General features: G+C 35.0%; 1 protein-coding gene across 3 annotated transcripts in view; it reads right to left on the reverse strand.

Annotated features, from left to right (window-relative positions):
• Arhgap29 (Rho GTPase activating protein 29) overlaps positions 1–13071 on the reverse strand; it is a 63670-nt gene that overhangs the window by 18105 nt on the left and 32494 nt on the right. For all 3 annotated transcript variants that reach the window (XM_051185571.1, XM_051185572.1, XM_051185570.1), the window contains exons 4-12: positions 11649–11745; positions 11259–11331; positions 10015–10063; positions 9181–9318; positions 8328–8392; positions 7802–7912; positions 7642–7722; positions 7318–7506; positions 6445–6582 (exon numbers count right to left, since the gene is read on the reverse strand). In XM_051185571.1, the coding sequence (XP_051041528.1) occupies positions 6445–6582; positions 7318–7506; positions 7642–7722; positions 7802–7912; positions 8328–8392; positions 9181–9318; positions 10015–10063; positions 11259–11331; positions 11649–11745 (941 nt within the window). The remainder of the gene's footprint in view (positions 1–6444; positions 6583–7317; positions 7507–7641; positions 7723–7801; positions 7913–8327; positions 8393–9180; positions 9319–10014; positions 10064–11258; positions 11332–11648; positions 11746–13071) is intronic.

The raw sequence follows: 13071 nt of genomic DNA on the forward strand, positions 1-13071 counted from the left end.
TCAGAGGTTTGATGGCTAGCCATCCCAGCCTACTCAATGAGACCTGTCTTAAAAAAAAAAAAAAAGTGAAAGGTTCCGAGGAATGATACCCTCTGGTCTCCTATCCATGAGTACAATCACATACACAGACACACTCATATGCATAAAAGGGACACATTAATTTGAAACAATGGAAAGACAAATCTCCTCAGAGAAATCAAAGACAAATAAAATAGGAAGTTTCAGTATTGAAAACAAAATTTCCAAACAAAGTTACTGAAGGACTATATAGGAAAAGGAAAAAAACAAAGGAGAGGCAAATCAAAAGGACAATATAATACTCCTCAGCCTACAATGGGATTATATGTCAACAAACTCATTTACTATTCTGATAAAACATGGTAAAGCTGAAAAATCTTAATAGAACTTTTGTTAAGTTGGGGATATATATATATGTATATACATATATATGTATGTAACAAGAAAGAGGCAAAGAGGGGTATATTGGACAGTTTGGAGGAGGAAAGGGAAGAAGGAAATAATATTATTTCAATTAAAATAATAGAAAAGCAAACAAACCTCCCCCCACAAGAATTAAGACAGTGTGATAAGGTTTTTAATATATATGTATTTTAGTAAATATATACCTACTACAATCCACAAAGAGTATAGGGGCTTACATGGTGCTAAGTTTTCTGCATTCCACTTGAAATACTAAAGTACTGGTTCTTAGAGGACTGGGTAAAAATAATACAAAGCTATACACACTGGCACGCTTCTGTAATCCTGGTACTTGGTCAGTAAAGGTAAAAAGGGCTGAAAGTTTGAGACAAATGAGATCCTGTCTTCAAAATAAAAGTTTAAGTATACACTTGTTCTGCAGTATCCATGAGGACTGGATGTCTATCCAGGGAACACTCAGATATCCACATCATGGCCAGTTAAGTCTCGTATAGAAAATGGTATATTTGCAGTTAGCTTGGGCTTATCCTCCCATATGATTTATATCTAGATTACATACAACTACCTAATGCTACACAAATGCAATGTGAACTGCTGTTACACTCTATTACTTAAGGAATGGCAATGTGGAAAGATCTGTATATATTCAGTAAAGATCAAATTTTTGTTTCTATTGTTGAAGTCAAAGATTTGGAATTCACATCTATAGAGGCAACTGATAACTGCAAATACACAGCATGCATATCTGCATTTCAATTCCTAATTCAATAACTACAAAATTCAGAGAGAATTAACCCCCAAATATGAATTAAGTAAACAAGTTGGAATGTTGATAAACAGTCCAGATAAATTAAAACAATCCTGAACAGACAAAAATAGATGAAAGGAAAGGAGTTATATTTAGGAAGGAAATAATATATTAGGTCTATATCTGACCATGTGTTTACATTAAACATAAATGATCTAAACATTTAAAAACTGTCAAGAGAAGTTTAGAAATCAACACTAAAGTCAATGCTATTTGTATAAGAAACTCATTTTAAATAGAGGGGAAAGGGGCTGGAGAGATGGTGCAGCCAGCAGTTAAGAGCATTTGCTGCTCTTGCAGAGGACCAGGGTTCAGTGCTCAGCACCAACATGATGGCTTGCAATCATTTGTAATGCCCGTTCCAGGGGGTTCAATGCCCCCTTTTTTGACTTCTGGGGACACTAGACACACATGTGTTACACATACATACAAGTAAAATATGTACACATAAAAAAGTCACTCAAAAATAAAAGGAAAAATATACCATGTTTAAAGTAATTAAAAGTAAATGGAAATAGTTGTATCATATCAACACTAGAAACCAGAGTAAAAAGCAAGGATATTTACCAGGATAAAGAGAGAGAGTTGGAGGACAGGCATGGTGGCACACACTTTTAATCCCAGCACTTGGGAGGCAGAGGCAAGCCATATAAGAAATCAAGTTGAGCAACCTTGGGAAGCAAGCCAGAATGCAGCTTCCTGTCTGTAGGTTCCTGCCCTGGCCTCCTTGACATTGGCCTACAACCTCTAAGCCAAATGACCCTTTCCTCTTCAAGCTTATCCCATGTAATGTTTCATCTTAGCAATAGAAAAGCAAAGTAGGAAAGAGACATTTCAAAAAAGGAAAAAAAAAATCAGTCTACTATGGTATAATATTTGGTAATGTAGAAGCAACTAGTAGCAGATTTCAAAATACACAAAGCAAAAGCTGATAGATCTAGACACACAGTATGTTAAGGACCTCTAAACCTCTCTCAGCAGATAGACAGTTAAATACACCTAATCAAGAATGCAGAAGAGGCTGCATGTTGGTGGCACACACCTTTAATCCCAGCACTCAGGAGGCAGAAACAGGTGGATCTCTGTGAGTCCCAGCCCAGCTTGGCCTACAGAGCTAGTTCCAGAACAGGCTCCAAAGCAATACAGAGAAACCCTGTCTCGAAAAACAAAACAAAACACCAGAAGAACTAAATTACAACATAGACTAAAGAACTGATCTGTATGCACGAAAGAATGCCCATTCTTTTCAAAGTACAGTCATGGAACATTCATAATTTATCTTTTCAAAGCAGCTTTTTATTTCATTGTTTTTTGCTCTTTATTTTTTTTCAATTTTATCAACTTTTTTTTAAAACAAAACAAAAACTTAATACTGGATCAATTAAAAAATGTAACAAATTTAAGGAGCCTGAAATCAGACAATTAATTTCTCCTTCCACAACAGAATTAAACAAGAAGTCATTATCAGAAAGAACAGATGGAAAATACTCAAAAATCAGAAAATCAAACAAGAAACTTTTACATTATCCACTGTTCAAAAGGCAAATTTCTAGGGAACTTAGAAAAACACACTTCGGCGTGTGACCACTGTAAGTAAGTCACCTTCAGCAGGCATCTGAACCATTCAAGACTTCATTCTAGAGATTCGGGGAGGACTCAGTGAAGAGTGCCATGAAAGTTAAAAGAAAGTGACAAACTGTGAGTAAAAGCCAATAAAAATGGACAAAAATCAACTGAAAGCTTTTTCGGAAGATCAATGAAATATAAACTTCGTGTAAGATTGGGGGAGAGTGTGCATAAATTATTAAGAATGAAAGAGGAAACACACACACACACACACACACACTTTCACCAAGTGGAAAGGGATCAATTTTATGCAAGTCATATGCTACCAAATTTCACCTACGAAATAATTAACTTGAATATATCAAAAGAAATGACTATGTAGAAAAATATTCTTCCAATATCTCAACCCTAGGTACCACACATGCTGACAGATATGAGATAACACAAATTTGATAAGCCCTTCTCCCAACAAAAGTTAAAAATATTATCTCACTTCATTTTATGAAAGCAGATTACTCTAACCAAAACAAAGACAGTAAAGGGGGGAAAAGAAGAGAGGGAAAATGAAGGAGAAAAGGGAGAAAGAGGAAGGGAGAAAAGAAGATAAACTAGATGATCACAGAATAATATAGACTGGAAAAACTCAGCAAACACAGAGAAAAAAAGAAATTTCTTAACTATATAGGGGGCATCTTCAAAGAATCTATAGCTACTATCCTTATTTAAATAGCAAAAGACTAAATGCTTTTCTTCTAAGACCGAGGCCAAGACAAAGAAATCTCCCCTCATCACTCCCATTTACCTGACAGCCCTATAAGAAAATTAAAAGGTGCAATAAAAAAAGTAAAAGGACTACAAAAGAGAAAGACATAAAACTGCCCTGTGGCAAACAGCTTGATTTTTCTAAGACTCTTCAAAAGTCCCTAAAATAAAGGCGTTTTACCAAGGCTCTAAGATAAAATGATCATGTAAAAATTATCTATGATTCTAAATATTACAAAACAATTGGAATTTGAAATTAAGTGGAGTGGATATCTAAGTTGTGTGTGTATATAGATTACTCACAACAGCCTCCAAAATAAATAAATAAATAAACTGTCAAAGATTCTTATGTTGAAAAAAAGTTCTGATTTTAAAAATCAAAGACCTAAATAAACAAAGCAATGTACAACATGTTGTTAATTCTTCACAATCTGATCTAAGGCTTAATATATCCCACTGGAAATGCTTATAAGATCTTTCTGAATATAGACAAACTGATTTTAACAATTTTATGGAACATTAAAGGATTTCAAATATAATTCTTAAAAAGAATAAAATTGTGCTCACATCTGATTTTCAATATAAAGCAACAAAATCAAGAGAGAGAATTTGGCATGTACAAATATAGTCAACAGATTCTGAAAAAAATGCAAAGGTAATTTAATGGAAACAGCATAGTTTCCTGTTGTTTTGGGAGAGGTAGACCTCTGTATTGATTATGTTTCTCCCCCGCTACCTTTTTAAATGATATTATTATTTTTGAACATCTTTAAAAGCTGGCCAGGGAGAAACTGCACTTGAAAAAAACAAGAGCTTGGAGAATAACACATCTTCATGTACAAAACTAGTAAGTTCCAAGTTCATAGCCCCAACCAATGTATCTACTATACCAAGTCAATTTCCTCTGCCCAAGGTGAATCAAGAGTGAGGTTGGAAGCCTCAGATCTCATTCCCAACTAACAGAACTCTGCAAAACAGCCAGTCCACACCTTGTGTAGTCTCTGTTCACTTTGCCTTTCTTGAGGGAGTCCTGACTAAAAGTTTTTGTTGTTATTACATTTTGTTTGAAGCAGAATCTCAAGTAGCTTGGGACTCAAACTTGCCATATTACCAAGGATGTCACTGAATCTTGATCCTCCTGCTCACTATCTCCCAAGTGTTAGGACTACAGATGTGCACCGACTACATGTAATTGCCAATAAAGATTTGGAGGCAGAGGCAGGCAGATCTCTGTGAGTTAGAGGCTAGCCTGGTCTACAGAGCAAGTTCCAGGACAGTCAGGGTTACACAGAGAAATCTTGCCTCAAAACAAAACAAAACTTAGTTAATCTGCCCACCGAAGTTGCCATTCCTTTTATAGTTTTGTGTGTTCTGTTTCTTCTTCTATTTGGAAATATAAGTAATAAATTCTTTCTCTGGCACTACCCTCTTTGTGCTGGTATTTATTAAAATCCTTTAGGTATGATTTTAATATAGCATCTATATGCCAAAAAGCAACTTCAATCCATACCCTGCAAAAAGTAAACTCAATATGGACTATATTAAGTGTCAAACTCTACAATTATTAGTAAAAAACAAAGGGGGAAACTCTTTGACCTTGGGGTAAGTGACGTATTCTTAGACATAACATCAAAAGTATGACCCAAACAAGATAGACCTAGTAAATTAAAAAACTTTCCCCTACAGGACACTGCTAAAAATATAATTAAAAAAAAGCTCTGAAATGAAAGAAAATATGTAAGACAAAAAAAAAAAAAAAAAAAAAAAAAAAAAAAAAACCATACAAAAACAAAGAAATACAATGAGAAATTTAAAATGGCCGAACTGTAAATGAATCCTATCACTTCCCCTATCCCTTATTTGGAAACACAAGTGAAAAGCAAAATTAGATCTCTACCACACACCTATTAGAGCAGCTAAGCATGTCACAGTATCAAGGACACAAAACAAGCATTCTCACACTGATTAGAGTCACTCTGAAAAACTGTCTTGTAGATTCTTACTGAGTTAATCATGCATTTCACAGCTGTTCCACTCCTATATATTCTCCAAAGCATGAGAGTGTTAAAATATGCTAAACTATGTTCAACAAAAGCCTATTGGGTTTTCGAGGGTCTCTCTGTGGCTTTGGAGGCTGTCCTGGAACTAGCTCTTATACAGCAGGCTGGTCTCAAAGATCCACCTGCCTGCCTCTGCCTCCAGAGCACTGGGATTAAAGGCATGTGCCACCACCGCCCAGCTGGCTGTCAACAAATGTTTTCGGAGCTTTATTCATAATGACTCCAAACTATAAACAACACTAATGTCCACCTGGTGAATGAATAAACATTGTGATACAGTAGGCTGTTTGAAAAGGTTAAATACTATAAGTCCATTTATGAGATACTCTAGAAAAGCTGGAAAACATTTAGATACAAAAATACTTATCCTAACATTTTTACAGATAATTAACAGGATGGAGAACACAGCAGTATTGTTAGGGATATGTATACCAACTGACAACAGATGGGCAACATTGAGCGTTTCTGGTTCCTGACTGTGGTGGCAGTTAACACTTTACACACACACACACACACACACACACACACACCTGTCAACTTTGCCAAAAGAGTCTGTTGAATGTAAATTCTTTATGAAATACTTTAAAGACATAAAATGAAAATTGATGTAGGATGTTTTGTATTTACATGAATAATTTTTGGTTCAGTTTTACCAGACCCTGTTTTCAATAAAAAGACAGAAAGAAAAGAGGTAACTACTAGAAACAAAAGTTCTCAGTCTCAGAATTTAAATTTCTCAACAACCAAAGCTCATCAGATCCCAAGACTTTTTCCCTGTTGCGTTCAAATAACGAAGAAATAACTCACAGCTTTAAGGGTAAGATCACACTGGAAAACAAGTGTCCGAAGTTGTGTTAATATTTCTCTCTTGGTATTTTCTAGATCATTCCGCCGTTCTTCAACATTTGTTACACAAATTTTGTAGTGCTCGTTTGCTTCTTCTACCTTCAAGGGGCATCACAGAAACAACACTAATCACTAGAATTCATACTAAAAAACTGTGTAGTTTAAGCTATATTTAAAAAACTGGGAAGTCTATGAAAATTCTGAAATATTTTATTTTCATTTTAAATATAGTATTATGAAATATATTTTAAATAAGATAATTTAAAAATAAATAGCAGCATTTTGGTTGGCAATTTAAAAACATTTGATTTTAATTGCTGGGGGCAATTTACAATTATATATATGTATATATTGTTATATATTGTTTGCATACAAACATCTCCATTTCTATTTTAAAAAGTACTTCCTACTTATATTTATCATTTATTTGATAGAATTTGTCAAATTATACTTAATATATACATAAATGATACAAAGCCTTGGCTTGTCAGTAGGTGTGTAACACAGACTTGCCTAAAAGGTAGATTTTATAAATAATCATCTATAAAAATAAGAAACTACTATCCTCTCTAAGATACTCTTTCACAAACTCACAAGTATCCCAGCATAGTGATTTCCAGAGCGTGGATTTTACTAGAGCAGCACTGTCACCTGAGGACCTGTTAGAAGTGACCTTGTCTGGGTCCAACGCTTGACCAGCTGAGTGAGAAGCTCTGAGTGAGGCCCAGCAGCCTGAGTTTGCTTTCCTGCTGGCCTGCCTCCTGGGACGGTTTGAAGCCAAATCTCTTAGAGAATGTACTGGCTGGTTCAAGTTTCATCTAATAAAAATGTTACCTTTTGAAGAGCCTCTTCTTCCAGCCTTCGCTTTTTTTCTAGTTGCTTGTTGAGATTTTTTGCTAGTCCAGCACTTGAACTTAGCTGCTCCTCTTCTGCACGAAACATGGAAGACTTTGCCTTTTCATATTCATCTTGCCGCTGAATACATAGCAATTTCGCCTTTTTGAGAGCTGTCTCTGTTTCAAGCTACACAGAAAAGAGCATTGAATAAATTACAAGGCAGCACTTTAGGGAAGCCACAATAAGACAGGTGGGTTTATTTACTGCAGGTGATTTTAGATGTTCACAAACAAGCACATGAAACTCCAGAATAACACTAACCAGTTTATTCTGTTGCTGCTTCCAAAGTTCTTTTATTTCTTTCCTTTGCTTTTCCATCTCATTCTTTCTCCCAAGTAGAGGCTATTAAGGATAGTAAAAAGATGTAAGCTGTTTTATAAAGGTATGCTATTAAAAATATGCTGTATATATTCATTTTTACCTGTACAAATTTGTTGGCTTGGAGAGCTGCAATTGTCTGTTGTAAAAGGTTGCTGCTGTGTATGTCATTGAGAAGAGCGTTGGTAAATAGAGACTGCAGTGGCATAAACTCCTAGAATTTAAAATTGAAAGGTATTTTTGTAATAATACAGTACTGGAGGCACTTGCCTAATATACTGTAACTCAATCCCTAAATTTGACATTTTAGGAAAAAAATGGTATTAGAGTTCTAAATATGTCCTTGTTCTTAAAAAAGACAACTTTAGATTTTTTTTCTCTAGTAAAATGACTATGTAAAGCGTCTATGTGAGAATAACACTAGATTTATGAACTAGTTAGCAAAATGAGTTTCAAAATGTGTGTTTGTATAAAACTGTAAATACTCTAGTTTCATTCGTAAGGAACAGCCATTTAAATTTAGTTTTTTTTTTTTTTTTTTTCAGTAAGTCTTTTTCTCTGTGAACTGATTGAGAGGTTAGCTGAACAGTCTCTTATTATAGAACCCAAGGACTTCATAGAACACTTACTTGTATTCCAATGCTAGATCTAGTTGCCTCTGCCAATTTTACAATATTTCTAGTGGACTCCAATTCTGAAAGGTTAAAAAGACAAAAATTACAATTTTTCTCTATGGATAAACTCTAAAATTATTTGTGCTTCTTCAATTAAAAGGTAATCACACATATTTTATGCACCATGATAATAAGGAAGCAATTCTTAATCTAACTGCTCATCAGAATCAACTGGGGAACTTTGCTTTGCTGTTTTCTCAAGACAGGGTTTCTCTGTGGAGCTTTGGAGCCTGTCCTGGAACTAGCTCTTTAGACCAGGCTGGCCTCGATCTCACAGAGATCCGCCTGCCTCTACCTCCTGAGTGCTGGGAGGAACTTATCCTATGCCCCTCCAAATATGCCACATGTTCATAAGCAAATGTGCTATGCCCCTTTGGAACATTGCCAGAAAATGGACCTAAACACCCTGTGTCTTGCCTACTTTCCAATTATTAGGGGGTTAGCTAAGATAATGGATATGAAAACATCTTCTCAGCTGTGAAACTACTGGGCTGTAGTTTCCTTTCTGCTTGTGCACATACTTGCTCTCCTCTCCTTTCACCTTAGTATAGATTAGACTTTCTCACCCACTGTAGTGAGACCTCTTTAAAGGAAGAGTCAGTGTTGTCTGTGTGCCCATGTCTAGTAGCCTATAATAACTTCAGTGTGTATATTTAGTGTAAGAAAGCCTATGCAAGAAAAATTCTATTTATTAAAATGAAATAATCATTAATCAGAAGTCATAATTCTTATAGTCTACCGAAAAGGAGCCACAACATGTAAGCACTAACGTTTCCAAGTTAACCAGATGCTCTAACAGAGAACTCACCCAAGTTGAGCTTTTTTTCAACCCAGGACACTATGTTCTTGGTATATTTTGACCATGTTTTAGCATATGACAAAGCCAATTCTATAGAATCAGTGTTCTTTAACAGCAAGTTGTCTAGTTCTATAGGGGAGAAATTTCCTGAAAACACAAACATCAAAGTAAGTACATGTTACATATGAGCACATAATAATTCTAAAAAAGTAGTACTTGGATCCTTAGGAATTAATCAACAAAAACTAGTTAAAAATTCAAAGGAAAAGTCTATAAAAGGTCATTATTTATACTTAAAATTATACTGTACTTTTTTCATTAAAATTTTATTTATTTTTGCTTTATGTGCATGTATGTTTTGCCTGAATGTACATCTGGTGGGCACCATATGCATGCCTGGAGCCCAGAGGGCCAGAAGCTCGAATCAAATCCCTGAAACAAGAGGTATAGATGGTTGTGAACAGCCCTCTGCAATTGTGAGTGCTCTTACTACTGAGCTATTGTATCTCCAGCTCGAGTTTTTATATTAATATATATTTCTATTGTTTGTTGAGTTACAATCTGTATGTAATTATGATCTGTTTACATCACACCATCAAGCAAGATTTCTCTTTAAAGTTTTTTTTTTTTTGAGACAGGGTTTCTCCAACTCAGAAAATCTGCCTGCCTTTGCCTCCTGAGTGCTGGGATTAAAGGTGTGTGCCACTACCACCAGCCAGCTTTCTTTATGTATCACTTTATATTAAAATGAATATACTATATTACCAAGTAAAACAAGATTAAGCAATACAAAATACTTATTGAAAGGAAATGCAAAATATACAATAAAATCCCAAACATTACCTTTTTCATTGGGTATGTCCACTGAGTCCACAGAAATGTTTTCAAAAGACTTAACACATGGAAGAAAACAAATTTAATATTAGAGCAGAAAACAACAAATTGCTGCTTCCAAAAATCTGTCCTTTTTATTACTCTGACATAATTCCTGCTCAAGAATTTCAAGTATTTAAAACTCAAAGGGCCTAAGAAATCTGCTTAAATACCACAATACTGTAAGAATTACAAGTTTCCAAGACTCAACAATGAATAAATTCATTTAATCTGATTAGTTAAAAATCAATGAATCCATATGAACCCCAAATTCTACAGATCTAAAAAGGTTCAGAAGTTAAAGAAGCAGTTACAATAGACTTCAAGCTTAAGAGAACACTCAGCCATCTTTTCCCATTTTATCACAGGTATAACACAGTTTTTCGAGTTTTTTAGGCAGCTTAGTATAAAATTTCCTGTGATAAAAATGTCATGCATATTATGTATATCAGCCACATGTAGCTACTTAAACATTTAGAATATGACCAAACAATTAAAAAGTGAACTTTTAATTTTATTTATCAATTTAAATTTAAACAACTACACATAATGGCTATTAGGTGGTGTTTAAAAATGGCTGGCTTGGAACTCAGCATGTAGAACTTAAATGCCTTAAATGCATAGAGATCTGCCTACCTCTTCCTCCCGAGTGCTGAGACTAAAGATGGGTGGCTAAATAAGTCTTTGAAAAATCTGATCTACATGGGTAGAAAATACAGGGTGTGCAGGTTCAATGCAAAAGGGATCAAAGACACCAGGGTCTAAAATTCAGTTCTACTAGGTGTATGACATTGGACTGTACACTTAGGCTATCCTAACCTTACTTAGTTTGCCCTTCTATATAAAAGGATAGAAATCTATTTTCTATGTCCATTTCTGGTCTCCACATGCTCATACATATACCCACAACCATCTCCCCCCACTGCCTAAAAAAATTCCTCACTGAAGTTTTGGAACATGTAACATCGATTAATGAATAGTTAGGCTGCTTTCTTAATATAGCATCACTCAGAAAAGCATAACCAAATTATTATTGCTCTAGAAGCTGACATTTTATTATATAAAATGTGCTAATCTGCTTTGTTTAGCCTCAAAATAGTAAGAGAATCTATAGTTTATCAGCAGATTAATTAATATTAAGATCCATATTAGGAAGCAGCTGTGAGAGTAAGTTAAAAATATAGGAGACTTAGTTTTCATAAGACTGGGCCTACCTTACTTCCTCGAGAAACAGGCAGTCGCAGTACTGAATCATTGCCCACATCTCCCATGAGGAAGTTTGTGAGGCTATCCAGAGAGGTTAAGAAAACATGGAAATAAAAAGACAAGTTATTACACGTCTCTTACCTTCTCTATCTAGAATAGTTTTAAGAAACACCTAGGAATCTCATCACACAAAGCAAACAGAGGCTGCTGCTAAGAGCTCTATAGATACTTGCAAATAGTCAATAAAGTGACACAGAAGACACCTCTTGCCAAGTTGTAATGATATGTGATAGTCCTTAATACGTTACTTTTCACATAGCCTACAATTGTATGGTCTATGTATTTCTCACTGTGACATATTCAGGTGCACTAATTTAAATGACATAGTCTTTACTTACATATTTCCAAAGGTAAATGCCAAAGTTTCAATGGAGGAAAATACTTCTTGAAATAGACAGTTTTTGTTTTCTTCATTAACTTCTGTAAAGTTCACAGCTATAAGCAAAGATCAATTGCAGTAAGTGGAAGAAAATATGTTTTACACTAGATTTACATAAACCATTTACTCTAATCACTATTCCTTCAAAAAGCATTAAAAAGTTCAGAAACTTACAATCTAATATACAAAATGAATAAAATACTTAAGTTCCTTATTAAGGAAATCATGCAAATGCATCAGTTTGCATAGAAGTAGTTGGAATTGCAAGCTGGTTACTGTGTGCATTACATAATCCAACACAACCTAAAAAGTAACTCTGAAATCAATCAGTCTTGGGAGTCACACAGTCTGTGCAATGTTCTATGTTATTTTTTACTCATTACTCTCTGGCATTTTAAAAAACAACTAGAGAAGATGCTGGCCCACTGTAGTCACTATGAAGAAGTGTAAACTGAGTATCAATTACCAACAACTGGAGTCACGTACATTTCACATACCATAGAATGAGACATAGCATCACATTTAAAAAGCACTTTAAAGACGTTACACTATTATTTATACATAGCTGTATTTCCTGTCAACAGGATTCTGGGTTCTGAGGTGCATGTTTACAGTAGGGATATCCTGACATTTTGTATTTTGTTAATAACTATTAGGAAATACAGCCTGAAAATGTTCTTATTTTAGTTTCTTTCTGTGTACTGTTGTTAAAAACCAAGACACAATTTACCAAGGCAAACCCTGAAGGTGGAACTGGGCTTTTTTCTTTAAGTAAACCGTGCTACTCTGTAGGAAGCAGCTGGTCCCGGCGCTGCCAGTCCTGCACTGCTCTGCTTACAAAAGGCAGGTGAGGAAGCCAGAGAGCCACCCTCTCCTTTACAAGCCATTGTAAGTCTTGGCTGGAGTTCTAGCACCAAAGAATTAGATTTCATAGGTCTTTATTTTTTTTTTTTTTTTTAGAAGTTGATTCAAATATGCAAACATGGTTAGAAAGCAAGAACTACAGAAATTACAACCAGAATTGTTGGATGGATACACCTTTGTAGATTATAGGATCGGGACACTTTCAAATTTTTCTAAATATCCCTTATAAAAAGAGAAAAACTTAAGACTCATTCAGTGCAAATACTAAGAAGGTTTCTAGTCCTTTACCCTGGTCAAGGTAGAGCAACTGATTCTACTTCTGCCTAAAATAACTAAAAACAAGCAAAAGTGGAAAATAAACCATTCTTAAGACATGAGATTATTAGGCAACAAAAGGCAGCAATCTTTTTGTTGTTGGTTTTTTTCAAGACAGGGTTTGGATTTCTTTGGGTAGCCCTGGCCATCCTGGGCCTGGCTCTGTAGAGCAGGCTGGCCTTGAGTTTGGAGATCTGCCTGCC

Source organism: Phodopus roborovskii, unplaced genomic scaffold (assembly GCF_943737965.1).
Source record: "Phodopus roborovskii unplaced genomic scaffold, PHOROB, whole genome shotgun sequence".
In the NCBI taxonomy this organism is placed as follows: domain Eukaryota; kingdom Metazoa; phylum Chordata; class Mammalia; order Rodentia; family Cricetidae; genus Phodopus; species Phodopus roborovskii.